The following is a 26,276-nucleotide window of genomic DNA, read 5'->3' as shown; positions in this document are numbered from 1 at the left end:
GCACGTGCGTGTCAGTAACATCTGCGCGCCCCTTCGTGAAATACAAATGCAGTAGCACTGAACACTCACAAACAAAACTTGGCCAAAAGGTTTCTTTTACAGTTTAAAAGAGGAAGCAGCACTGGAATTTAGTCCAGTTCGTTCATAACATTTTGGCTTTTATTGTTAGTTTGTAAGAGGAATGTCATCACGACTGTGGTTGGATACTAGAGCTTATCCATACCTAACACGTCACGTACGTGGGGGGAAAAAAAAGAAAAAACAACACAAAAATCCACCATGGCTTAACAAGGTGGAGTAGCAAAGCCATTTAGAAAATAAAATAGTTGATACCACTAGTGAGTCACAGTGCAATCAACGGTTTAATCAAACAACGACATTATAGAGAATATTTAGAGAACATAAATATTCCGTAAATTCACTACAACATGAACAGGAAAATAAAAGCTTCACGTTCTCCCACACGATCTAAAGAACCGGGGACAAAGCGACAGATTGTTCCTAAACAGACCGCTCAGCTTCACTAACAGCTCTCCTGCTTAAGGGACTGGATGTTCCCTTCGCTGGCACCCTGGGAAGGTGTGCTGCAACCAATCTAGAACTTCCTCCTCAAATTTTCAAGCACTTGAATCACAGCACGCCCAGCCGCTCTGTGTTATATTCAGTGGACGTGCACTAACAGTCTGTGCAACGCAACACTTCAGCAGAAGGTAATGATTAAAGTTATTTAATTAAATTTAACCCCTGGCCTTCTGGGGCCCGAATACTTCCATTCTACAGTCATGAAGACACATGCGCTTCCAGTAAGAGCAAATAATTACTCAGAGAAGTCTGTGTAGCTTTCACGTAGGGATGAAGCTGATCTGAAGCAGCAGTCAGAACAGACACGTATTTACAAGTGTGAGCCTTGAAAGACTGAAGCAATAAAAGGGTCCTTCCCTCCCAGGAGAGTCCCCAAGCAGCTGAATGCTTACGTACCACACGCCACATCTTCAGTCTGACTGCAGGCGGTGAGCAGCAGCCATGCCGGGCAAGGTCGAGCACGTTGCTTCTCATCTATTAGAGCAACTCTTTTGCTTCTAGCTTCAGGTGCAAATGTGTGGAGGCTTCCTCAGGAAGTCTTACAGTACAGGCAATCTCCCGTAACACATTTCCCATCAGACAGAATGCTAAAGGCAAAGCAACCCCCATGACGTGACATGACAACAACGTGCAGTGCCAGGGAAGAGAAGTTTAACATGCACATGAACAGCAGCTACTGGCCTTCACGCAACAGCCTACTGCCAAGTTTTAAAACTTGAACCTAAATTTAAGACACTAAATGGTAAACTTTGTCAAGTACTAAAATTTCCTTCCAAAGTGCTATGCCGCATTTGTTAAAGCTATGCCAAAAAAAAAAGTAATCTCAGAGCAGCTCATGGTTGAAGTCCTCCCTACTCAAACTGAAGCCTAGTAAAGCTCACAGCTGGGTGCAAGAATCCTCTAAAGCAAAATATTTTCATTTGCATTATGTCAGTGCACTGGAATTTAGGGGATTTGCTTTCAAAAGATGTTTAAGACGATTCTTTACAGCAAGTTCTGATACATTCTCAACAAAAATCTGTTATTATATGGAACAGGGTAGGGCTGTAAACCTTCCATAAGATTTTGTTCAACTAAGTTTGTGAGGACAGGATTACCACTGCAACAGGAGCCGGATGGGAAACTGCAGTGTGGACCAAGATTGGGATTTCTTCACAGGGAAGGGTTTGGGGTTTGTTTGGTTTTGGTTTTGTTTTGACTGAAGCAAACCAACCTCAGGAATCACCTTGCACTGAAGCTCAGTAAGGAGCAAGGTTTTTAAAGTGTCAGTTTTCTCACTATAGCTGTATTTGTTCAAAAAAAAAAAAAAAAAAGACTGAATAATACGTATTTTCTAGGGAATGAGATCTCCTCTAGTTGCAAGACTATCAGAAATCAATTCTCTACCATCTTTTATATGGATAACCATTAGCAAATTACAACATTTAACACATTCCTTGGCATACGTTACTATTGAATAGACTTACTTAGCCATCCAATGCTCAATACTTCACAGAGGCTACTATAACTGTGTCAAATGTATTAGAAATCCAGATTTACCTGGATAAAATTAAGACATTCCAAACTGGAACACTCATTCAGTTATCACACACTGGGGACAAAAAAAGCATGTCAAGCACTAGAGAAAAACAACAAAAAAAAGTCTAAATTAAATACAATCAAGAATACTGTCTAATCATATTAATAAGTATACTGAGAGCCTGAAGGCATCACATATGTATTGTCCATGAAGATAATGATGGTGCCTTCTTTTAATATTAAAGAAGTCATAGCTATAAAAAGAGAGTTAGTCCCATCTCAGTTGTCCAGCACAGCTTATTTATGTTCCTTCGTTGGTGCATAGTACAGTTCCATGGGTTTGTTCACCTTCCAGTACTTCTCACTGACCAGTTCCAAGGAGAACGACCCATTTAATACCTAAAAGAAAACACCAGAACAGATGTGAGAAGATCTGATAGTGTGCACAGGCAGCAGTCTGTCAACAACTACTTACACTGGAGCATGCACTGACTTAAAGTCCTCATTGATAATGTGGAACGAGTTACTGGCTAAACACTCAGGGTCAAAAAGCAGTAACACAAGCTATTATGGACTCCTGTCCATCTCACTAAGGCTCACAGTAGCCTTTTTGTACTGGAGCATAAGAAGATTATACTGCAGTGGAGAAATCCTCCATGCAATGGATGTTCCCTGCTTCTAGGCAGTGCTCTTCAAAGAGGGTTCTCAGATGAAGCCGCATTTTTCCTCTTCAATTTTAACTGTAAGATGAAAGGTCAGGTCCTCACCTGAAGGAAGTCAGCTAATAGTTGCTGGCATCAATGTTTTTTTTCCCCCAATTAATTTGTATGCCTTCTTTTTCTATTAACCAAGCTTTTGCTACATACATTTTCCTACAAAACAAGTTATCTGCTTCTGAAAGAGCAACCTGGTGCCACGAATTTTATCCCTAGGTCAACTCAGGAGAAGTCCAACTGCATGGATTCTAATCACATCTGTATCAGAGACATACTGATGCTCAGTTTTCCTCTTAGAGCTTCCACTTACAGTGAACTGCCCATTGGCAGTAGCTATGTAAATAGTATACTGCTTCTCACTGGCCGTGTCAAGATTCATCTGGTTTGATTCTCCTTTGCTCCGAAGCTCTTCCAGAGCCAATCTCACAGCTAGGTACTTGGACAAGTGATCAACAGTGGCATTGCCTGAGGTCTTGATGTATCTGCAACAGCAACCACATAGAAAATCAGATGTTCATATTAGGGGTATAGGACAAAGACACCTGGAACGCTCCCAAACATTAAACATCACATGTGAAAAGGCCTGCAAAAACAGTTTGCAAATAACAATGCTGATTGCTTCCACCCTAGACACACACACAGCTTAACAAATTACACTGTTCCAAAGAGTTCTTACAGGTTTTTCCTCTCCTCCCACAGGCCCTCCTGCTCTTTTGTAGAGCGAAGACAGCGCTGCCTGGCCACGTGCTTGAAATGAAAAGCCGGCTAACAGGCTGCCAGGGGGCTTGGGGAACCACTCACAATGGCTGAAATCTTCTGAGCCCGTATGCAGTACAAAGTTCTGGGACAGAAATCCATAAGGATCCATAAAGATCTGCTCCTTGCTAAAGGTATTCTTCCTTACTGCCTTATTACCTGCTCCTCTTTAAATCTTCATGCAGGAATTCCAATCTGACACACATGCTGCAGAGGCCTGTGCCAGAAGCTTTGCTTTCTCTTTGTCTTTCAGAATAATTCCCAGAAATCCCTTGGAATTCCAAACCAAAAAAAGAAAAGCTGGATGAAGCTTATACGTAGTAATATATTCACTGACACTACAGAGAGATGTCTCATCAGAAGGGAAAGCCAGGAAGAGATCTGGGGAAACTCCACAAGATTGCTTATTGCTGCGATCCAAAATTTGCAGTCTGTGCTCACAATGGATGAGGGAAAAACGCCAGGCAAAGCTTCCAGCCTACAAATCACACTGACACGAGGCTGCTCCAAAAACTGCTGACACTTGCACAAGATTTGTTTATTCCCAGAGAATCTTATTCTAAGTAGATCTTATACCATCATTCTGCTCTCCACCCTGAACTGCCAGAAACTCTTAAAACCACTTTCATCTCTGACCAAAGGCTTAAAAAAGTTTGTTACTGTAACACTGTATAGAGGATAGTTCAGCAGCACCATCTATCTGACCTGCAATGAGAAGGGTGACTTTGTTTAAACAAGAGGTGGTTCAACCAAAGCAAGCTGATTTTTAAAAGCCCCAAGAAGTTATAAATAGAAAATAAAAACAGCAGGAGTTAAATCAGAATACACAAAGAAGAATAAAGCCAATTTACCTCGTCTGTGCACTGTCATCGTTCTCCATGAGGGTAGGATGAGGCCTGAAGACTAATTCTATTTCACTGGCACCATCCAGTACGGGGTCTATGGCCACAGCTGTGTTGTTATTGTCCAGTTCTAGCCCAGAATCATCTGATGTTTTGGTCCTCTTGTTACTAGGCCCTGCTTCCTGATTGCTGTGTGTTGAGGCATTGCTACAGTGCGAACTGTCACCGTTATCTTCTGCTCCACTGCCGTTCTCAATCTGTTGTTTCTTGCCCCTCTGCAACCTGGTGACAAATAGGTAGAAATAAACACTAATCCTCACTCAGAACTCACCCAACCTGTACAACTCATCTCTCTTCTCCTCTCAGTCAGGCCAGAAGCTTGACATAACATGAACCATGCATTCACAAGCACTAAACATTTCAGAGAGTTAAAAAAAATAATAATAATAATAACACACATTGTATCTTACAAAAAGATACCCATATACAAAACTGCATATTTTTCCCTATCCCTCAAACGCATTTTAGGCATGTTGTGAGATCATTTTAAGCTTCGTTCAGTTAATTTTACCCTTTACACAAAACAGACCAGTAGTTTAATCAAAATATGAATCCATTTGGGATTCAGAACAAACAAAAAGAAAGGCTGGGGTCTCCTTCCCAACTCCTCCCTGGAGCCTTCTCCTATCCCCAGGCTGAACAAGCCTAACTTCTCCAGCCTTTCTTCACAGCAGAGGTGCTCCAGCCCACTGAGCATCTTCGTGGCCCTCCAACAGCTCCACATCCTTGTGGTGCTGGGGGCCCCTGGCAGTACTCCAGATGGGGCCTAAGGAATGATACCAGTAAATTAGTAGCACACATCTGGCTGCCAGAGAAGTTGTGGGGAGTGACAGAAAGTTTTCTATTTACTAATAAAACTAATAACACGTTTATTTATTTATTTATTTAAAACAGAAGTTAGAAGTTACTTCGGCAGCCTTCAGAGGGGAAGAGGAGAATCTCTTGCTACACAGAGAGTGAGGAGGTGGTGTATTTCTAGCATGAAGGCAGACATGCAAACAAATTAGGTGACTACATACCTGTTCATAGCCTGAATCTTTAGTCCTTCCTCAATGCTGTGACTTAAAGCTTGCTGGTTATTGTGTTTACTGATTCTTGCTAGCACTCTCTCCTGATGAGCTTCATATTCATCCCGGCTTGGATAAATTTTACTGATGAGAGCATCAAAATTGGGATCTGGTCGCAGCGATCTTTTCGACACCAGCTTTTTACGACACGTGGGACATTCTTTGTTGCTAGACATAAGGAGAAGGAACAATATTAAGCCTATGGCAATGACTGAAGTCAGTCCTAAAGCCGCAGTTGTTAGAGAAAACACTCACCAGGACTCAATTTTACAGTAAATCTGGAATGGAATGGGGCTTCTATATTTTGACAAATCGGATAGCTCAAGATACTTAAACAAAACAGAAACAAAATAATAAAAAAAAAGAAACACATCCCCTTGTTATAATTTTTAAAGTGTATTTATTTAAGGTATGTTTAAGCAAAATTTATTTTGACTGAAGAATCATGGAGTTCTGTGCTAGAATTCTTTTCCCCTTAATCTTCTAAGGCTTTATTTTTACTTAGAAATTTTTCCATTTCTAGTGGAAATTATACTGAAAGGTATAGGCCTTCATAGGACCTGCAGGATGAAACAAAGATTAAGGAACCCATTTTGGAGTTCAAGCACTAATTACTGGGAAAACTAAAACTCAGTCTTGTCCTTCCCAACATTTTGTTCTAATTTAATTAATATATCAGGTTCACGTGTTTTTTGTTTTTCTTGTAAAAGGAAGAGGCTTCAGTAACAGAAATATCGTTGATTTATTGAGGACAGTTTTCTTGTTTCTCTTTAATGAGAAGAGTATTTTTGCTAGTCATCAGAATTTCCACAGGCACGGTGAATTCAGTGTGAACACTGAAGTGATGGCCATTATCAGAAACAGCAACACCCAGGGCTTAGAGGATTTCTTGATCCCATTTCCATCTGAAGGGAATTCCCTTTTCCCTGTACTGCTATTTCCATACCCGCTCCTGAGGGCTGTAATGATACAGTCAGCACAGAAACGATGCAGACACTCTTTTGTCGTCATGGTATTTTTTAACATGTCCAAACAAATGGGACACATGAGTTCGCTGTGCAGGCTCCTGGGTGACACCACGATTTCCAAGCCATCCGTGATCGCTTCCTGGTGTAAAACAAAGAAAAAGTTCTTTAAGGAAATTTCACAGAAATTGCACGCACTACTACCTTTAGACCAAGACATAACAATACAGCAAGGGACATATTCAGCCACATCAGGAAAGGAAAGCCTTAGACCTCAAGTTCCAACAGGTATAAAATAAAGACCAAACCCTGCCCGAAGGCCAGCTCTTCAGCACACATTACCTGAGGTGTTCTTTGCAACTCATACAAACTGAGCTCCCAGGTCTTGCTTAAAGGCTGCGTCCCGTTGGTCTGCACGGCTTGAGACATGGCTGGAAGCAGAAGAGAACAGAACGGTATGGTCAGGTGTGCCTGGCTCCAGAAGCAGCTCCCCTCTTCCCAAGCAGGACTTCTCCAAGTGAGTTGTTCCCCAGGGCCTCCAGCCCCAGCAGTCTCAGTGCCCACAGTACAGAAACATGGCAAGAATCCACTGAGGCACAGGAATCCCTGGCACTGCCTCGCTCCAGAGACACTGAGGGAACTCCCCAGCCAGCAGCACTTTGCAAAACTCCACTCAGGCTGTTAAGCAAAAGTGAGATGGAACTGAAGGGCCCAGAGCTGGGCTTGGCACAGGGGTGGCACTGGCAGCCTGCACAGGATACGTTCTCACAACACACAACCCGGGTGGAATAAGTTTCTTTACTGCCCTTTTATTTAAACCTAGGTTTGTATTTCCAGACCCTTAGAATCATCATTTGGCTGCTGATTTGATTTGCATCTACCAGGCACGTTATAATCTAGTTTCAAATTCATCAAGTTCTACAGGAAAAGGGTCAACCTCCCTGGAGAACAAGGTTACTTTATAAGGTTTAATTAAGAGCAAGGGAAGCAGCTCCATGAAGATTATTATATCAGTTCTTCTCCAAGCCCCATAAACTAGCTTTCCCACCTTACTAAAAAAAATCCAAACCAGAAATAAAGCCTGACATAAAGTAGGCACGATCACTACTATGCATAGTAAGTAACAAGGGTCTGAAGTTGTCAAAAAATAAATAAATTAGGAGATGTCAGCCCCTCAACTCCAGTTTTACTACAGAAATACTATGCCCCAAATTGCCATTTACCTGTCACAAGACACACTCCTCTGCATGGGTCAGAAGAATGAGGCCTGCAGCGCATCACTTACCCCAGCAGCAGAGACAAGCCACTGTGACCCAGCTGCAGAGCATCAGCCCCACTTCTGGCAGGGCACTGCGCGGTTCTCTCAAAGGTTCTGGGACTTTTATGTAAAATACTCAGAGACATGAATGTAATTATGGAGTAAGCAACACGTGTCAGCGAAGAAGCACTGCTGAAAATTGTACCAGTGGCAAAGGAAGGAAATATTTCTCAGTGACTTGATTTCTGCTGTTATTCAGAGTAATTTCACGTATGCAACAGGTCGAGTCCTTCAGAGTAAGGGCTGCTGTTATGTGTTGTTGTCAGTCAGCTCTTCCCACAGAGATCCAACAACATTATCCTGTGTTTGCACTGAATTAAGGACTCTGGAGTGCTCTTAAAGCTGAGATATTTACTTAACTGTCTCCCATGTACCGACACTCATCAACCTGCAGAACATTCAGACTCCTCCCAGAATGGGAAGCGCACGTGGGAGTGCAGCTGGACACCCCAGAGAAGTGCTGGGGCATCCCAGAAAAGCCTGCTTCGGACATTACGCAGCTCTGCAGCAGCAAAGAACTCCTTGCAGTGGCCCACAGCAGAGATCACCAAATGCACAAGCACACCTTGCCTAAACATCTGTGCTCACGCTTGTTAGCACGATGGCAGCTGTTCCAGTGCCAGGCTGCCAGCCAGAACACCAGCCTGGAGAACAAGTACGTTAACATTACTGCAACACACAGGAGGCCACGCTGCAGGAGACACAGCGCAAGTGTCCTGACATATAATCAATCGGCTTTATTCTAAAAGCTTCTCATTTGAGATGCAGCATACTTAATTCTCAACATAAGGTATGCAGCGACAGCACTTTGGGATTGCAAGAGGAAAAATACCGGCCTTAAAGCTGGCTGAAAACAAAGAGATCCACGCGGCCCTCTTGGACACTAGTGAACACCTCCTCCGCCTCTGGTACACACAGAGTCGAGATCAGAGCACAGTGGAAACAAGGGTTAACTCACAGAGGCTGAAAAGAGAAAGAAAGAATAACTAATCTCACACCGCATGGGTAAGCAGATGAGACTCGGTAGCGTTCTTCCTGCTCCCATACTTCTTATAATCTGTTTCCAAATCCATACCAACCCTGACAAATTCATCTGAATGAGGTTTGACTTCTTTCCTTGATGACACTGTTGTACATCAGACTGGATCACACTGCTTCTCACTGTAGCAGCACCAACAACTGGCACCAATGTCAAGGATCAAGCTTCACCAACTCCACATTCTGACCCCAAATCACCTTGACAATGCAAGCACCACCTGGCAGGCTCATAACCACAACCACCAAGCTCTCCTTTAGATTTGCTCATGACTGGCCCATCTCTGACTACTGACCACAGAAGAGAGGGATGCCATCCAAAGGGACCTGGATAGGCTTGAAAAGTGGGCCCACGTGAACCAAGTGAGGTTCAACACAGCCAAGTGCAAGGTGCTGTGCTTGTGTTGGGGCAATCCCAGATAGGTGTACCAGACTGGGAGAAGAACTCTTGGAGAGCAGCCCTGTGCAGAAGGATTTGGGGCTCCTGGTGGGCAAAAAAAGCGGGCATGAGCCAGCAGTGTGCGCTTGCAGCCTGGATGGCCAATGGTATCCTGGGCTGCATCAATAGAGGGGTGGCAACAGGGAGGGGATTGTTCCCCTCTGCTCTGCCCTTGTGAGCCCCATCTGGAGCACTGTGTCCAGGCCTGGGGCCCTCAGCACAAGAAGGATGCAGAGCTGTTGGAGCGGGACCAGAGAGGAGGGCCATGAAGAGATCAGATGGCTGGAGCACCTCTCCTATGGAGAAAGGCTGAAGAAGCTGGGCTTGTTTAGCTTGGAGCAGAGGAGGCACAGGTGAGAAATCATTGCGGCCTTCCAGCACTTGAAGGGAGCTTGTAAGCAGGAGGGGGGAGCAACTTTTTACAGAGCCTTATAGTGACAGGACAAGGACTTTAAACTAGAAGAGGGGAGATTCAGTTTATATACTAGGAAAAAATTCTTCACTCCTCAGAGGGTGGTGAGGTGCTGGCACTGCCGCCCAGAGAGGCTGTCGATGCCCTGTGCCTGAAGATGTTCAAGGCCAGGCTGGATGGGGCCCTGGACAGCCTGCTCTAGTTATTGGCAACTCTGGCCAAGGAAGGAGGTTGGACCTCAATGATCTTTAAGGTCCCTTCCAACTCAAGCCATTCTATGACTATGATCTCCTCCTCTTGTGTTAGAACAAGGGCAGAAAAGCCTCTCTGCCAGTTGACCCACAAGACAGCACTAACATTCATATTTGTGTCTAAATGAACCCCAGAACACTGTACAAACATAGTCCAAGAATACAGTTTCTCTCCCCTGCACACACATTTCAAGTGGCCAGTAGGGTCCAAGAATGCCTTCAGTTTTGACCAGAGCAGCCCTCTTCTTGAGGGCTTAGACTGTCTGCCAGAATCTCAGTTTTGTAACTCTTAGAACGAGCTGTAGATGCTGATGGATTAGCAGTCAATCTGCAAATTCATGAGGATGAAAATTTGAGAAGTGAGACATAAAGGCATCTACAGAATACAAAAGGAATGTTATCAGGTGAATCCTTTCAGCTGCTCTCACAGAACGCTGGAAAGAGATATTCATAAGCTAATTTCAGAGCTGTCACCAGACACCGATCAATTAATCTGCCCCAGTAACGTAAGTGAGCTCCTTTGCAGATGCCTACAACATGTAAAAAATGAGAGTTTTGCAACACTTACGCAAAGCCGGAGTTTAAAATACTTTGGTACACTAACTAGAACTCTATCACCTGGAAAGCATAAATCAGAGCCAATTAAAAGGCTATTAAAGATGCCAAATTAATACAAACCACGAAGCTGAAACTTCAAACAGCAATTACATGCTTCATGTAGAAGTCATATCTGATAAGAAATAACAACCATGCTTTCCACCCTTATGATGCGCCAGCTTGCAAACAACCATGTCTTTGCACTCTGCTTGTGGGGCAGAAACTATGAATTAGAACAAGAAATGGCTGCATTTTGTGGTTACATGCTCCACGAAAGAGACAAGGGCACCATGTGAGTAACTCCACGGGCAACAGCACTGCTGGGAAATAAGAAAGCAATCAGATTTTTCTCACAGCACCATCCCTGGATCCCGCACTGGACTTTGGAAACACATCTCCACTGCCACCTGTAGGCTGCCAGCCTGCAGGGAACAGCCAGCAGGCACACCACCTCATTTCTGCCATACAGAACTACCATCCAAGAGAAAGGAACGAGTTGTATAATTGATTCAAGACCATGGACTCAAAGGCATCCCAAAGTAGCCACAAAGCTGAGGAAGGCAGAGAAACCCAAGGCACGGCACAGCACTACAGAAGGTTTCCCATTGTGACCGTTCCCCACAACCACACTACTTCTCAGTTTTTAGTTTTCTCAGTAACCAGTCCCAAATCCCCATTTTCCCACCACCAACCCTACAAACTCAATAGGCACTTCTCATCAGTATAAGAAAATCCTACTAGCAATGCCTGAAAGTGTCATTAAGAAACCTGCAGCAGGCTCCCTGTCAGATGACATGTGAGAAATATCAGCATTTCTGAAATACACAGCTTGCTAGCAGAGGGCATTTCACAGCTTCTTTGCTGTATTCATTCTCCTAAGGAAGAAAGTGATTTGCCTGGTACATGGTATCTTCCAGTTAGTTGCCATTCACTATTTACTGGCACTGAAATGAACTGATCCATGGAGCACAGCAGCATCTCCAATCTGGTCATCAAGCTGCTCATCCTGGCCTTAGGAAACATTTGTGCTACAACCCCATACAAACCAGCTGCTATCTACTTTTACACCTAAGGAATAATCCTCAATCCTTAGTGTTACTATTATTTTCGTCTGTGTTATACCCTCTTGAACAACTGCTGAGGTATAAACACCAGAGTACACAAGATGATCACTTTCAGAGCGCTCTCAGCACTGTATCAGTTGCCTTCAGGTAGTGCAGAACTCACCAGGACACCCATCTCTCTCTGGCTGCCATACCCACCTGTGCTTAAATTCATCACATTGCAAAACCAGGCTATTTATAAACTAAAAAGCTTGGGTCTTCCCTATTTTGAAGGGATTAAGTCAAAAGCTTTTCATTTTGTGGTACAAAAAAATAAAAATAAAAAACACCAAAATCTACATTGCCAATGCCTTCTGCAAGGACCGAAAAATGGAACAGTTCCTTTCACTGCTGATGTGAGCCAACAAATCAGACCTCAAAGACACCAAGCATGCCAAAGACCTTCGCCAACAGCTGATATAAGAAGAAAAACGGTCATTACCAAGGTGTAATTCAGCACCTCACTATTCCCACACTGAAGCAGTGATAAGAACATGTATTTTTTATGCTGCTAACAGCCACAGTGCAGGGACCCTCAAGAGTCTGCAGCAGAAGACAGCCTTTACATGCATGCAACTATCAAAACAGCACGCATCCTGCTATGGTGGATGTACCCCTGCTGCAAAACTGTGCTTCAGAGCTTTCATTTCTATGGTGCTTTCTAACCCTTGCAGCACTGCTGGCACATTTTCTGAGGTTAACTGATTTCTTGTTCACTCCCTGAAATAACAGCTGCAGAAAGGGAGAACTGGCCACCCCCTTCACTAACTTTCCCACCTCCGTAAGCAAGGTCTCCAGAAAGCCACTCAGCTGTTTTCTGCTCAATAAGTGAACCAAGTTCTGTCGATGATAACAAACATGGATTGAATTTCACCTCGCGGACTGCACAGCTTCAGTGCAGCCCCACAGACCACACCTCCTGCCTGAGAGAAGCAAGGCCAGAGCTTCCAGACTCCTTCCTCACCATCGGGGCCCTCAGCATCAAGACCTGAACAGCTGCAAACACGAGGAAAACCTTTAAAGGACATGATACATTACTTCCACATTTCATTTGTTAGAGAACTCCTGCTCCCCTGCACCGCAGCAGCTGCCCGGGCCATTGCAGGAGCCAAGGCACAAGGCTCACGCACCAGCAAGGTGCTCACACCTGCAAATGACCACACCAGACTCCGACTGCAGTGATTTAGAAGCCAATCACAACTAACAGCGATCTAATTTTCTGGGTAACAACAAAAGATGGCTTCCTCTGCTGGGTTGTTAATAAACAGAAAATAAACCACCCACAACCTTTGAGAGACAAAACAAGACTCCAGTAATCCCACACATGATTGACTGAACACCTACAATAGCTGCACAGAAACCACATTGTTAGGCTGGCATGCAGCTTTCCTCGGAAGCTGGGTGACAGCTAACAAGTTCTGTCTCTCTCAAATAAAGCTCTGTATTTTATAAATAGTAGTACAGGAGCAATACTTACACAATTTAAATCCTGTTATCATCCAGAACAGTTTAATTTTATCCCTGAGCGGTGCAGAGTAAGGAACAGATCAGATTTTCAGTTAGTTGGCAGAATGCTGCTGTCAGCTCCCCACTGCTTGGGAGAACTCCACAACTCAGAAGAGGGGGAAGGCAGACAGTAATTCCTAAAATACTTCCCCGCTGCAACAAGTCTGAACAGCTCCGTAATACTGAACTCTGCTCATTCCTCAGGAAATGAAGAATTTGAGGCCACTTATCCTCACCAACAAACAGAACCAAATTTAGGCTCAGCCACGTCCATTCTCTTTCTTCTCTGTATCACCACTAAACTGCTGTTCTAGTCAGTAAAAATAGGTAAAGGGCATTTAAGTAACAACAAAAAAGCAAGGGAGAAAGAAAGAGAAACCTTTAAGAGAAGCTGGAGAAATTCAAGCATCCCGACAGCTACATCATGTTTAAAACAGACAGCTGTGCTACACATGCCCACCACACTCCTGTTTCATGATAGAACAGACTCAAAAGCACCAGAACACTCTGCACTGGTCACCAAAGATGCCCAAGCATCTGCCCCTGGGGCCCCGTGGGGCTCCCTCTGCCCCACGTATTGCCAGACATGCCCCCTGGAACACACAGGGGCACTGATGAAGCACACCCCACTGCATCCCACTGTTACGAAGGTGAATGCAGAAAACGAGGCATTTCTCAAACATCACTCCCAGAGCCAGTGACCTCTAAGGAAGCCCTAGGGTTACTCGAATCCCATCTGAAGCCTGATGAAGACACAAAGCTTGGTAACAACAGCATGGATACAGCCAACATCTGTGCAGTGATAATTCCTCCCACCTTGGAGAACTGGCAGCGCTGATCCCTCAGGTGGGATATTTCCAATGTAAACAGATTTTGCTCAGCCGTATCCTCAAACCGAGCACCTGTGTCGCAGCTGACAAGCTGAACGCCAGCTCTGATGCGGAGGAATGTCATATCACCTCATTACAAAAGTTTCTTAGTGACAACACAGGTGAATACAAATGACAGTACCTCTTACGGGAACTCTCATGACAAATCAATTCCTCATCACCGAATGAATGACACATTTGCTTAAAGAGTTTTCCCCAAGCAAAAATGATTTCAACCACACACCAACCGGTTTTTCACATGCAAGCAATTCCCTTTAATCCTTAAAAGCCCGCATGCAATGCATAGCTATCACACAGATGGAGCCACGGCCACTTCCAACCAGGGCTGCGTTATCATTTATCAGACTGAAAATCCGCATTTCAGAGAGTTGGTCACTTGATCCAATTACGTTCCAAAAGCAAACAGCTTATGTCCAACGTTCCCCACGCACAGCGCGGCTCCGCGCCCGTTCCACACACACAGCGCGCTGCGGGGCAGCCCCAGAGGGCCCGGGGCTCGGAGCGTTACGGCCGAGCAGGTCCCGCAGGCTTCGTGAAGACAAAAGGGCGGCAGGCAGAGCCGCACGGCACGCGTGCACCTTGCGCACAGCGCGTTGATAACGCGCTCCCAGGGCCGGGGGCTGCTCCGCGCGCCGGCGTGACGCCGTGACACGGCCCGGGCAGCCCTGCCCGGCTCCGTGCGCGGGCGCCGGGACGCGGAGCCGCCGGGGACCCGTCCCAGCCGCGCCGAGCCCCGCCCTGCCTCTGCCCCGTGTCACGTAGGGCAGTGCGGCGAGGCTGAGCATGACTGCGGGCGGCCCCCAGCGCAGCCCGCTGCGGGATCCCCGCGGGTGAGAGCTGGGGCAGCTCCCAGCCGCCCCCCGCAGCCCCGCTGGGGGCGCAGCCCCGTGCCCGGCGCCAGCCAGCGTCCCTCCCTCCCTTCCTCCCGCCCGCCCCGCGCTCACCGCTGCCGGCCTCCCGCCTCGGGCCGCCGCCGCTCGCTCCCGCCGGCGGAGAAGCCGCAGCCCCGGCAGCACAATATGGCGAGCGGCAGCTCCGCAATGGAGCTCGGGAAATAGAGGGGAGTTACATATTCATGGCCGGGGCTGGGCAGGGGGAGCGCGGCCGGGGCCGCCGGCACGGGGCCGCTCGTTGCTGTCCTCGCCCGGCGGGGCGCCGCTTTCCCCGCCTCCCGCGCCGTGGCCCCGCTCCCACCCCCGCCTCCCCCCGCTCCGGGCGATGCGAGGTGCCCACCGCCGCCCTCTGCGTGCCCGCTCAGCCCTCAGCCTCGGGCTGCCGCCGCTCTCCCGGCGGGGCGCTCCCTGAGGCGAAGCCGCGCTGCCGGCCGCGGGGCGCTCCCGGTGCCGCTGCCCCGTGAGGAGGACGAGCGCGGCGGGTCCCTGCCCGGCTGAGGGAACGCCCGCCGGCCCGCGGTGTTTTAAACGTGAAAGCGCCCCTTCACTGTCCCCGAGTGCTTCAGACCCGCTGGGCGGCAGTGAGACGAAATAAGCGTCTGTCCTTGTGCTGTGGTGTTCTGTACGCTGAGAAGACGGCTGCTGGCACCTCAGGGCGCGTTACCGTGCCTTGGCCGCTCAGCCTGCACTGCTCGGTGTGATTCATCCCGGTGATGATCGAACTGAACGTGAACAGAGATCGCCGCGTCAGACGAAAATTGAATTGCGTCTTCAGTGATGCTACAAAATCATTGAAATGTACTCAATGATAAGTTTTTTTCTGGAGTTGTACCGTTAACTTTTGCACGGCTGGAATACCAGCGGGTTGCTCTGGTTTGGCTTTCGTCTCTCCTTGCAACACGTCTGATACTTTTAAGGAGCGCTGGCACGTACCAGCTTCCCTCTCGTGGTTCTGTGTCGCTGTTTTTGCCCAGTGGCTGGTGCCGCCCACTCCAGTGACCCACACAGCGCCGTGTTTGGAGATCCCCACAGGAATGCAGTCGGGAGTCAGCAGTGCCACTGCTGTTCTCTCAGGGTGGGCGGATCTCCCCCCTAAACCTCAGGAGTCAGACAGGAACTGGGTTCAACGCTCCTCTTTGTTCCCATCAAGTTTGAGGTTTGTTTTTCCTTCCCAAGCGGGTTAGGTTGGGCTTTTTCAATGTTGGCGTTCAAAGATGGCATAGAAAGATTTAAAAAGAACTTCTGATCCGTTCTAGTCAGAATGAAACGAGTCAGAATTAATGACTGAAATTTTCCTGCTTTCAGCTGCTCATCAGCAACCAAGAAGGGAAGGCTTCTGCCAAGCTGCCAGCAAGCACCCTGCGGGGAAAGCTGCCTCGCTGTGGGCCTGCAGCTCGGGGGAGAGTGAAGCAGTTCACGTGCATCCATAGTAAAGCTGTTGTGAGGTTAAAACAGCCCCACGTATTGAATGATGTAAAAATAAGATGTGCAAAATAAAAGCAGAGTTGTAAGGAAAGCAGATCTTCTAAGGAGGATGGAGTGGTGGGAGGTGCCTTGGAAGCATCTAGTGAAATCCAGAAGTACACAGTGGCACACGGACTAACAAATGGATATGTGTTGGCACACAGCTGGCACAAAGGGACACAAAAAGAAATTCAGCGCCAATGATGTTAGGCCAGTGGTATCCAAGTCACCATATTTATGAGAATATTTATTTGATTTTGTTTTATATTTATCATATTTACCATTCAAGGAATCATAGAATATTTCAAGTTGGAAGAGACCCATAAGGATCATCGAGTCCAACTCCATTCAGTAACAGCACCGTGGGTCTTCACTGCAATGTAGTGTTCTCAATAATTTTATGATTGTCAAAAAAAAAAAAAAAGAAGACCACAAAAAACTTTTCAAGTGCAGGCTGACAGTCTGCCAAGACATCACTGTGGAGATTTCCTGTTCCAGGGAAAAATGTGGTGCACGTGCATGGTTCTGCTCCATACCAAATACCCTGCTCACTGCAGGACTGGGCCCACAGAGCCCTGGCAATGCTGAGGGAAGCAGCATCAGGGCAGCACAGAGGCACAACCAGGAGATGGACTCTTTAAGTTACATCCAGGTACTATGTCTGGTTTTGGGTCCCCAGTGTGAGAAAGGCATCAGCAAACTGGGGTGTCCATGCAAATTAAAACAAGAAAGGTTGGACAGAATATCAGAAGAGCAGTGGCACAGGTTGCCCAGGGAGGATGTCCTGTCCCCAGCCTTGGAGGTTTCCAAGGCTCAGCTGGCTCAAGCTCTGAGCAACCTGGTCTGACCCCAGAGCTGAGCCGCAGGAGAGTGGGCAGGGAGCTCCTGAGGTCCCCTCTGGCCCACATTATCCCATCATTCTGTAATTCTGCACTCGGAGTGCAGATAAGAAAGGCTAGGATGTGGATAATATTGTATTTCAAGCCTTTGCGAGCATTTTTTTTCTTTGCAGCTTTCTCTGCAGAAGGTAGAAAAAAAACATGCTGCGTGATAGCTGAGATAGCTTTCATCAGCTTGTGGCTTCCAGTGTTCCTTGTGTAATGGAAACTTTTATCCTGCTCCTTGTGGCAGCAAAAGAATTGTAAAGAAAATTACTCCGGTCAACTGAGACGTGCTGTTTCCACGTCCTCCTTCCAGGTAAAATATTTATTACCTGTTAAAGTGATTGAAGGTCACCCATTCACTGCCTTTTAGAAACTAGTATAAATAGAGAAGAAAATGGAAAATAAAGTGCTCCCATTTTCGCAGTCTGTAGGCAGAGAACAGTAAATAACATAAAATGTGAAGGAAGGTAGAAAATGTCCATATTGGTGTGTTACTCTGTTAGGTAATGAGGGAAAATAAGTGGGCAGTGGATTGGTAAGAGGAGGTAAGGTCATTGGTGGTGCCCCAGGGTACACTGAGAGACTTGTCTGCCCTATACTGAGTGGTGTGACATTGCTGCAGTGTGGCTGTAACTGCCATGCACCCTTTGCTGGATCATGAGAGCATCACAAAGGTATGGTGAAGGCAGGGATTAAGCCCTTTCATTAAGTGACTGTTCACTCTCATGCAGACATCATGTTTGAAGTAGGGCTCTCTGGCTGTAGGTAGGTTTATTATACCCAAAGTTTTATTATACCTCCAGATGACTGGAGGCATAGCAAGGCTGAAGTTATGTCACTTTATGCAACATTCAAGTGGACATCTTGAAGATAAGTGATGTGCCACACATTCTGGACTCTTGCTTGTGTATGCATTGAAAACAGTATGTCAGAAGAGATCTGTTCTTCTGTAATCTAGATCATCTTTGAAGACAGTGGCTTTATTTGAAACTTGCACGCAAAAATAAATGGGAAGGATAAAACCATGGCATATTAACTACTCAGAAAAGTAATGAGTATAAATGGGAATTGTAGCAGAATCTATGTTACTCAAGGATCAAAATTCACAAAATAGAGATTCTGTCTGTCTTATTCCTTTGGAAAAGTTGGCACGGGGCATTGCAGGATCTTCAGTACTCATGGATCATCAGGGGATCGTCAATAATTCACTATTTTAAAGCTCTTGCTTTCAAAAAAGTCACTCAAGACCAATATGTAGCCCCCATTTGGGCACTCAGTGTTGAACCAAAAATAGTCCTGGATAAGCTAAGAACAGCAGAGTTGGGAGCAGGTAGTAACAGAGTGGATCTTGTTTACAAAGATCCCTCTAAATATTTTGATGTATCCGACCCTAATATAGCCTTAATTAACTCAGGACTACAATGCACTTCATAAGCAGTGTGCAGAATGGAAGCACACTTTGAGTAGTCAGTAGCATAATGTCTTTCACCAGCTTTGATGGTGAATATCAGGCCACGTTCTCTAACACCTTCTATAATAAGGCAAAGGTGAGAGAGGATGTTGGAAAAAATATTTCAATTCTGAACAGGCACTCTAGTCTAACACCTTTTGTAGTTGAATGGATCATAACTAAATGGACTGAAGCTGTTCATCTGCCCAAAGCAGCACCTTTCTGACAGTATTTACAGTCATCCAGGTGCCCTAACACAGGTGTGACTGTTGCTGGTTTATGATGTGCTGGTGCAGACGCACAAGTGAAGGGAGCTGCCTGGTCCTTCTTCCTTCTCCTTTTAGCTGTTCGTTCAGAGTACAGTGAACTTTTTGGCTTTGATTCACTAGCAGTTTCATCTCTGATAGGGCCGTATTTATTCCTCTTGTCCAGCTTATTTCCACTCTGTGTTGTAACTGCTCTAAGACTTAATACTTCTAGGCTGGGAGAGTCCTTCACTTTCCCACTGAGCATTTTTGTTCCCTTTGTGGGAGATTAGAGAATGTGTGTGGCTGACACACTACTTGTGCTACGTGAATGATGAGGAGGCCAGAAAGCAGCAGCAGTGAGTTAGTTTCCAAATGAGGGCAGAACAGGAGAAAAACACCCCCACAAGCGAAAGAATTATAGTGGGGGCACAGCAGTAGGAATTTCTCTACTCCTACTCTTGGACGGAATGACTCAGGCCCGCTATATTTTCCATGGTGCCAAATTACTAGGTCTGTACTCCACGGTGTGAGTTGGCAGCAAAGGGAAAACCCACAGCTGAAGCACTGGAGTTTGGTGGTGGTCTTACAAAGAAGTTCCCCTATGTCACTAGTAATAAATCCAAGCAGTTCTGGAGTGTGCCAGAACCTCTTACTGAGACTTGGATCTCCAACCACACTCATGTTTCTCTTTTTCAGACGCAAATGTTGTTTTTTTTGATTCTCTTTATTGTGCTATGCAGGGGCTTCTGCAATTAAGCAGTTATTTCAAAATAATTGCAAATGAATCTTGTGCCTTTGCTTTAAAGACTTAATGTTTCACTGTTAGATTTGCAAAGGACGACCTTTTGAAATGTTTTGCTGAAACTGTAGCTATTCCTGCAGTCACCTTTCTCTTATTCTGTTGCAAAAAGGGCAGTAAGGAGGATAGAAGTCAGGCTAAGCATCCAGCGCTGTTTCTCCTGTAACTCTTTTTTGACTATTTAACCTACCGTTTGGATTATAACAAGCGTATTGAAAGAGGTTTTTTTTTTATTTAGTTTGTTTTTATCTTCTCACTCCCTCAGAATAATTGAGGAACATTTGCACATACTTTCAGAAGGATCTAAGTAGTCTCAGAGCAGACAGAAATGCAAAATATTTTGGCCTCAGAGCCTAGCATAGGTAATTTGAACAGAAATAGGGGCATCATAAAGCCATTTTTACAACTTTTTAATTTGTTATTCAGCAAACATGTTTATAGTGTCTTATCCCCCCCAGGAGGGAATCATATGTGATTGATACCTATCCTATGTGGTTTCCCATATGGGCAATTCTGCACAAAATGTTCTGAAATAGTTTTTTTTTACAGTAACTATCTACACTTTGCAAAGATGAGGGCAAAGTCCTGTGAAGCATGGAAGGTGGAGGTGTTTGGGGAAAGAGCTGTGCGGGCTGAGATTATCCTGTAATAAAGCCATCTCACACAGATCAGCCACAAGTCAACACAGCAGTAAGAAGTGGGGCAACATTTGCAGGTAGAAGCAATGCCTGCATGCTTGAGATCTGAAGCAGAAGGAACAAACATCAAACTAAGTGAAATGGAAACATGGATCTTCCCATTTGGTGTTTGCACACTGAAGGCCTGGCTGGCAGCTGGTTACTCTGCTGCTGATCTCTAGGAGCTAAGAGCTGCTTTTTTGCAGTAGCCTCCTGGGTGTTATCTTAGAAGATCCCGCTGTCTGGTGCCCTCTCGTGGGATTTTTTCACACCGCACAGCAGTAGGAGTGAGGTGCCTTAAAGGCATCAGCAAAGATCTCATTGAAGGAGAGGAGAGCACAAATAAGGTTAGTTGCGTTTGTAATTGCAGCCACGTTAAACAGATGAAATCAAATGTAGACAATTCAGAGCGTTTCCTGCAATTCTGCCAGTGAATGCCTCAATTGAGAGCACATTTTCTGGAGTAGTTGAAGTTTTCTGCTTACACTGAAAATAAGAGGTAGATGAGTATGAAGGCACCTTGGCCTGTTGTGTTTATGAGGCAATTTAAAAAGTGGTGAGTGTGGGGACATTTTAAAACAGACAGCCCAGGACAAGGACAGAAGTAGGCAAAGAAGATGAGAAGGGGGAAAATTCTGAAAAAACATCAGGCTTAGTCAGACCTGCCTTCACCATCAGTTACAGCAAATGAATGACTCCTTATTCACTCTATACCTTATTTTAAAGTACTTCTGATAGCACAGATTTATGTTGCTTTGTTGCTGGTCAAAGCGTGTGACCCTCGTAGGATTGTATCAAGTGTGGGCTAATAGCTGTCATTGCAGAAGCTTGGCAGATTATACCATGCTCTTCAGAGGATGGGTACATTTTTGCTAGACTGTCACTGAGCTGTGTGTTTCCATTCTAAAGCAGTTTCCCTTTAACTCATCTGTTCTTTCCATTATTTGAACTTCCGCAGTGACCTCATGAAACTGTGAAAAATAGGTGTGTGTCAGCTGTGGTCCTGATCCTGTGAACATGTCACTTAGCAAAGCAATCTGCCCACTTATTCATAACGCAACATTTTTCTCATAAATGTCAAGAGTTACTTAACTCAAAGACAGGCCTGCTGCTATGCTCTGGACAACACTTGAGTTTGGAGCACATGGGTCTGAGATGGAAGTTATTTTGGGATGGTAGTGCGTATTGCTCACCTTTACCTTTCAGTTCAGCATAGCAAATAGGATTTTGCTGTTAGAGAGTCACCATGCAAGGAGGCCCAGATCAATTTCCACTTGTACTACTGACACCAGTGTGAACCTTGTCAGGTCACTTAGGGTGAACAGGTTCCTGCACCTGAAGATGACAACAGCTGCTGCCCGGTAGTCTTCTAAACACCATTATGAGTTAGTGATCTGTGGTCATATTTGATAGATGCTGCAGGCATTAGGTTAGAGTAGAGGTCTGAAGGAGAAATCCTTTCCTTTTTTAGGTTCCGTTTCCACTCTTCTTTTGTTATTTTCAGGTTAAGGTATGGAAGAGAGATCTTCACTGTGTATTGTTACTTGTTTTTAAAGCCACTACTGGGAACATTTTTGATTTCCAGATGACCAATAAGAACAGAGGGTAGAGAAAAATAGCTGACCTCTCTTCCCTGCAGCCTCACACATCTGGTTCACATTTGCAGTAAGAAGAGAAATGAGATGAATAATACAGGTTTACAAATAAAGCATATTGTGCCCGTACATGTGCACACAAGCGTGCATGCTGGATGCAGAAGACTCAAACCTTTTGGATTCAGTTAAATGAGGCATAAAGCTAATGAGAAGTACCTGACTCCTCGTAATGGTTTCCATGTCATCTGTAAGGAACCTGTATTTATGAAGCCCATCCTACAAAGTCTGATAATGAGAGGTGCCTTCTTGCTGTACGTCTTCATGCAGTAGGTCAAGAAAGACAACTCAGCACTTACTCTTCCATTGTTCTTTTTTTCCTCAGATGACATCTGCCAGGATATGGATTTAAGTCAGCAGTCTGGAAGTGAAATCCCATAGAACTGGGTATGGAAACAAGCAGTGGAAAGGCTAAAACCTCTTAAGGGCAAGGTAAACAAATAGGAGGGAAAAAAGAGTAAGACAGTCTTTTCAGACAAAGGAACAGGTGAGTATTAATGTACAGTCATTTAAAATTTCTGACAGGATAAAAACAGACGGTATTAGTTGCATGTTAAGCAAGTTAAAATTTATTCTGTTTCCAATATCTTCTTCATGATTAGTTAAATGGAAAGATGGATAATGTGCCTCAGGTTCCCGGTCATTCCAAATCTATTTTTCTGTATTGATTATTGCAATGTTTACGAGCAACTATGGTCAGAACAGAACATTTACATCACATAACAGTGTGGTCTGTGGGGACAGCAAGTTTACAAAGCCATTGAAAGTGGATTTGCAGAGAGCTGACAGATAACTACAATGATTATCATTGTGACAGTCTCAGTGGGAATCTGTTTTAATCTAATTAACATAACAGTGGCAACACAATGGCAATCAAAATTAGAAGGACTAAAGAACTCTTCTATTATGTAGCCAGTGTGACTGACTGGAAAAGAGAGACCATGGGATGAATGCAGAAAAGGAGTATTCTTGAGGGTGATTAACGGATCAAAGAAGCTTTTTTTCTTTTGTACCCATAAAGTTAAGCTGGGACTTCATTTTTTTTTTCACACCATGTACTCTAAGCACCAGTTTAAGGTATTCTGAGTTGCCTTCTCTATATCTACATGCCCTTGCGTTGACTGCACTACCAAGATAGCTTTGGTTCTCTGAACTGTACATAAGTTAGATGTACAGAGTGAGCAAAAGCTGAAGTTTCTGCCCAGGTTCAAATTTGTAAAAGGAAGCTACACTGCAATTTTGAGATGAGCTTAGAAAGTTAAGCAAGAGGAACTGTGGAAGGTAGGAATTGACAGATAAAATCAGAAAGACAAAAACCTGTCTGGAAGTTATTAAAAGTTCTTCATTGCTTTGTGGGGGAGCAAGAGGGTTGTTTTGTTTTGTTTGAGATTTAATGGCTTCAAACACAACTTTGGAATATAATAATTGAAGAGAATGGAAGAAGGAAAGGAAGGAAGAAAAGAGAATATTGTGATTCTCTTCATCTGCATGACTAGGGTACATAAGTCATGCGTACTTTAAAAAGAAGTTGCTTTGAAAACTACATTTTCTCAAAGGTCAAAGCTAGAGATTTTGAAAACCTTGAAGTTAGCAGAAGCAGGTAGGAGAAAGCAGGCATCTGTTTTTCCATAAACCACAAAAATCAGGTTTTTTGGTTGTAATTTAGCAGCAAATGGAGAACACTTTATAAGGAAAAGTTAGAACAAGCCTACTTCTAACCCTGGAAACAATTAAAAGAATTGGCTTCAAACAGAATGCAGTTTGAAAGGAGTTCCATGCATCACTAGGGATAAGTATCAGTGAAAGGAAACTGTCAATAGATACCAAAACATTTACTTCCATAAAAGAGTAAGCATTACTGGAAGCTTTGTTACATTCTTTTGTGTTCTTTACAGCATTGCCTACTGTGTTTTAGGAACAGAGTTACTGAAGTAAATCATACAGTAGGTGGTTTCAATTTGTAAAACTTTGTGGGTTCCTTTTCCCACTACTTTTGATGGTTTATTTTGCAGAAGTCGAGTGGGTTGGTATGCATCAGGAGGTCTTGAGGGGAGGGATGACCTAAATCCACAACACAATTACAGAAAGAGCTTTCACAAGCTTCCAGGCTCTGTACATGCCCTGGCTCTAAACGCTTAGCACCAACCAGCAGGAGCAGTTGGAGCCACACAACCTTCTTTCCCTAGAAGGTATAACATCATATCACATCGTAGCTTAGTCGGACAAGCAGGAATTTACAAGTGCCTTTTTAGGAGGCTTCATCCTGTCCCTCACCAGGGGCCTACGAAATCTACAGAAAAATCTGAGTCTGGAAAAGTCAGAGATACTGAGTTCCTGGACAATTAAACTGCAGACCAGTTTTTCCCCAAAAATAGCTGAAAACAAGTTTTTAATGTGCTTTCTTGTAAAAAGAATTTATTGTAGTATCATGCAGCCATTGATCAGAGAATAATGAAAGGGCCATCCTGCAGAAGTATTTTTCTAAGGTGCCTGGAGGAAATGAATGACCAGTTATCTATGATTTTTTACTGAAGGCAGGCATCTACTTCTCATCGCAAGCCTACCTTGAAAAAGCCTTCAAAAATGATTAGATTAAATACAGTAAGCAGTATAGCAGAACATAACAAAAACTCAAAGTGTTCTTTGTGGCATTCTCTGCTTTCTACTTTCTGGCAGGTTTTTTTTTTTGGTTTTTTTTTTTGGGGGGGGGGAGGGGGAAGAGAAAAAAAAACAGAAAAAAACTATAAAGAGAACATTTGGAGCACTCAACAGAGAGATGAGGAAGCAGTGTGAGCAACTTGGCAGAGTGTAAAAAAGGTAAGAGGGAGGAAGGAAATGGAAGAGAAAGAGGTTTGGCAATTTTCCCATGAGAGGAGGATATAAAAATGTGATGAAGTTTCCTCTTACATGAATTCATAAACTCTGCAGGGTTTGTGCCCTACCTTGCCTTTTGTGGGGGTTGGGACCATACATTTTTATCTCCAGATAAGAAGGTGGATTCATTCTTGCTTATACCAGTGGCAGAGGACCCATTCATGGAGCAAATTTTCCATCTCAGAGCTATTGTTTCAGGTTGTTACCATCTCAACTGGATGATCAGATAACCTCCTATGAGGAAAGAGGCAGAAGTCACAGAATCGTGGGGGTTGGAAGGGACCTCTGGAGGTCATCTAGTCCAATGCTCCTGCTAACGGAGGTTCCCTAGAGTAGGTTACAAGTCACAAATCACATCTCTCTGAATATCTTCTACTGCAGATAAAAAAAAATTTGTGCAAAGGTATTTTTTCAGTTGGAACAGCAGCACAAGATGTCTGCTTGCTTTTTGTTGCCTCTGTGAGTGCAGGGACAATTACTGCTGCACAGCTCTTGCTGCCTTACCACAGAGATTGGAGTAGCAGGAAGGCTGAAGGCAGGGTGACGGTGGTGAGGTGGTGGTAAGACACAAATCTATTGGCTTCATCTTCAGGGGAAGGTGATTCTAAGGGAAAAGGTAGAAGAGGAAGAGGAATAAAGACTAATATCTGGGCACGGCATTTTGTGACAAAGGTAATTATTGTCAATAAACCAGAGACAGCCAGCAAGGAGGATCATGGTAAGTCAAAGATGCTAGGGCTAATTTTGCTTTGTAAAGAAAACTAAGTGCTTGGTAACTGTTCATTAACAAAACCAAGGTTGCCTGGGAGCCTTGCAGATAGTAATGAGAAGGCACAATTGAAGTATCTGTGAAAAACAGGACGGTAGGGTTTGCTGGGTCGGGAGAGGCGTTACAAGAGGAGGATGTGTGCAGATTCTCTCCAACAGGCTACACAAGTAAACGAGCAGGAGAGGGCACCAGATAGCAAGGAGTAACTTTAGTGCAGTGACTTCAGGAAAGGGAACGGAGTAGCTAGTTCGGAGTCTTGGCTGTGGTTATATTTTGTATGGGGTAGGGTGGACAATTGAGTATGCACACCTTTGGGAGTTACTGCATTCAACACTCATTACAACAGTCAGGATAAATGAACATTGACTAAAAATGTCATTTCTGCCATTCATGTCATTCTGTCATTCATGTAGCCTTCATTCAATTAAAAGTATGGTCTTTATCACTCCACTGTCACTAGACGTGTGAGAGCAAACTCAGTAGGAACTGTACAGCTTCCTTTATTGTTA

General features: G+C 44.7%; 1 protein-coding gene across 4 annotated transcripts; it reads right to left on the bottom strand.

Annotated features, from left to right (window-relative positions):
- On the bottom strand, positions 138-15,422 carry RNF2 (ring finger protein 2). 4 transcript variants are annotated; one of them, XM_021405111.1, is made up of 8 exons: positions 15,002-15,228; positions 7,730-8,787; positions 6,849-6,937; positions 6,488-6,648; positions 5,494-5,709; positions 4,424-4,696; positions 3,127-3,298; positions 138-2,499 (listed from the first exon to the last, which is right to left on the bottom strand). In XM_021405111.1, the coding sequence occupies exons 2-8, from the start codon at positions 7,782-7,784 to the stop codon at positions 2,398-2,400; spliced, it is 1,068 nt and encodes a 355-aa protein (XP_021260786.1). In that variant the 5' UTR covers positions 7,785-8,787; positions 15,002-15,228; the 3' UTR covers positions 138-2,397. The 4 variants fall into 4 exon arrangements, with proteins under 4 accessions (XP_021260786.1, XP_021260788.1, XP_021260787.1 ...); XM_021405113.1 differs by lacking the exons at positions 7,730-8,787; positions 15,002-15,228 and adding an exon at positions 15,291-15,422; XM_021405112.1 differs by lacking the exon at positions 7,730-8,787.

The sequence above is a fragment of the Numida meleagris genome, chromosome 7 (genome assembly GCF_002078875.1).
Source record: "Numida meleagris isolate 19003 breed g44 Domestic line chromosome 7, NumMel1.0, whole genome shotgun sequence".
Lineage (NCBI taxonomy): Eukaryota > Metazoa > Chordata > Aves > Galliformes > Numididae > Numida > Numida meleagris.
The sequence above is the reverse complement of the archived record's forward strand: the minus strand, read 5'-3'. Positions and strand labels throughout refer to the sequence as shown.

Coding starts and splice junctions, on each gene's coding strand:
- RNF2 (XM_021405111.1), bottom strand. CDS start 7,784: ATGCGCTGCAGGCCTCATTCTTCTGACCCATGCAGAGGAGTGTGTCTT. Junction 4,697..5,493: donor AAGATTCAGGCTATGAACAG/GTATGTAGTCAC, acceptor ATTTGTCACCAG/GTTGCAGAGGGGCAAGAAAC. Junction 2,500..3,126: donor CTGCCAATGGGCAGTTCACT/GTAAGTGGAAGC, acceptor GTTTTCTTTTAG/GTATTAAATGGGTCGTTCTC.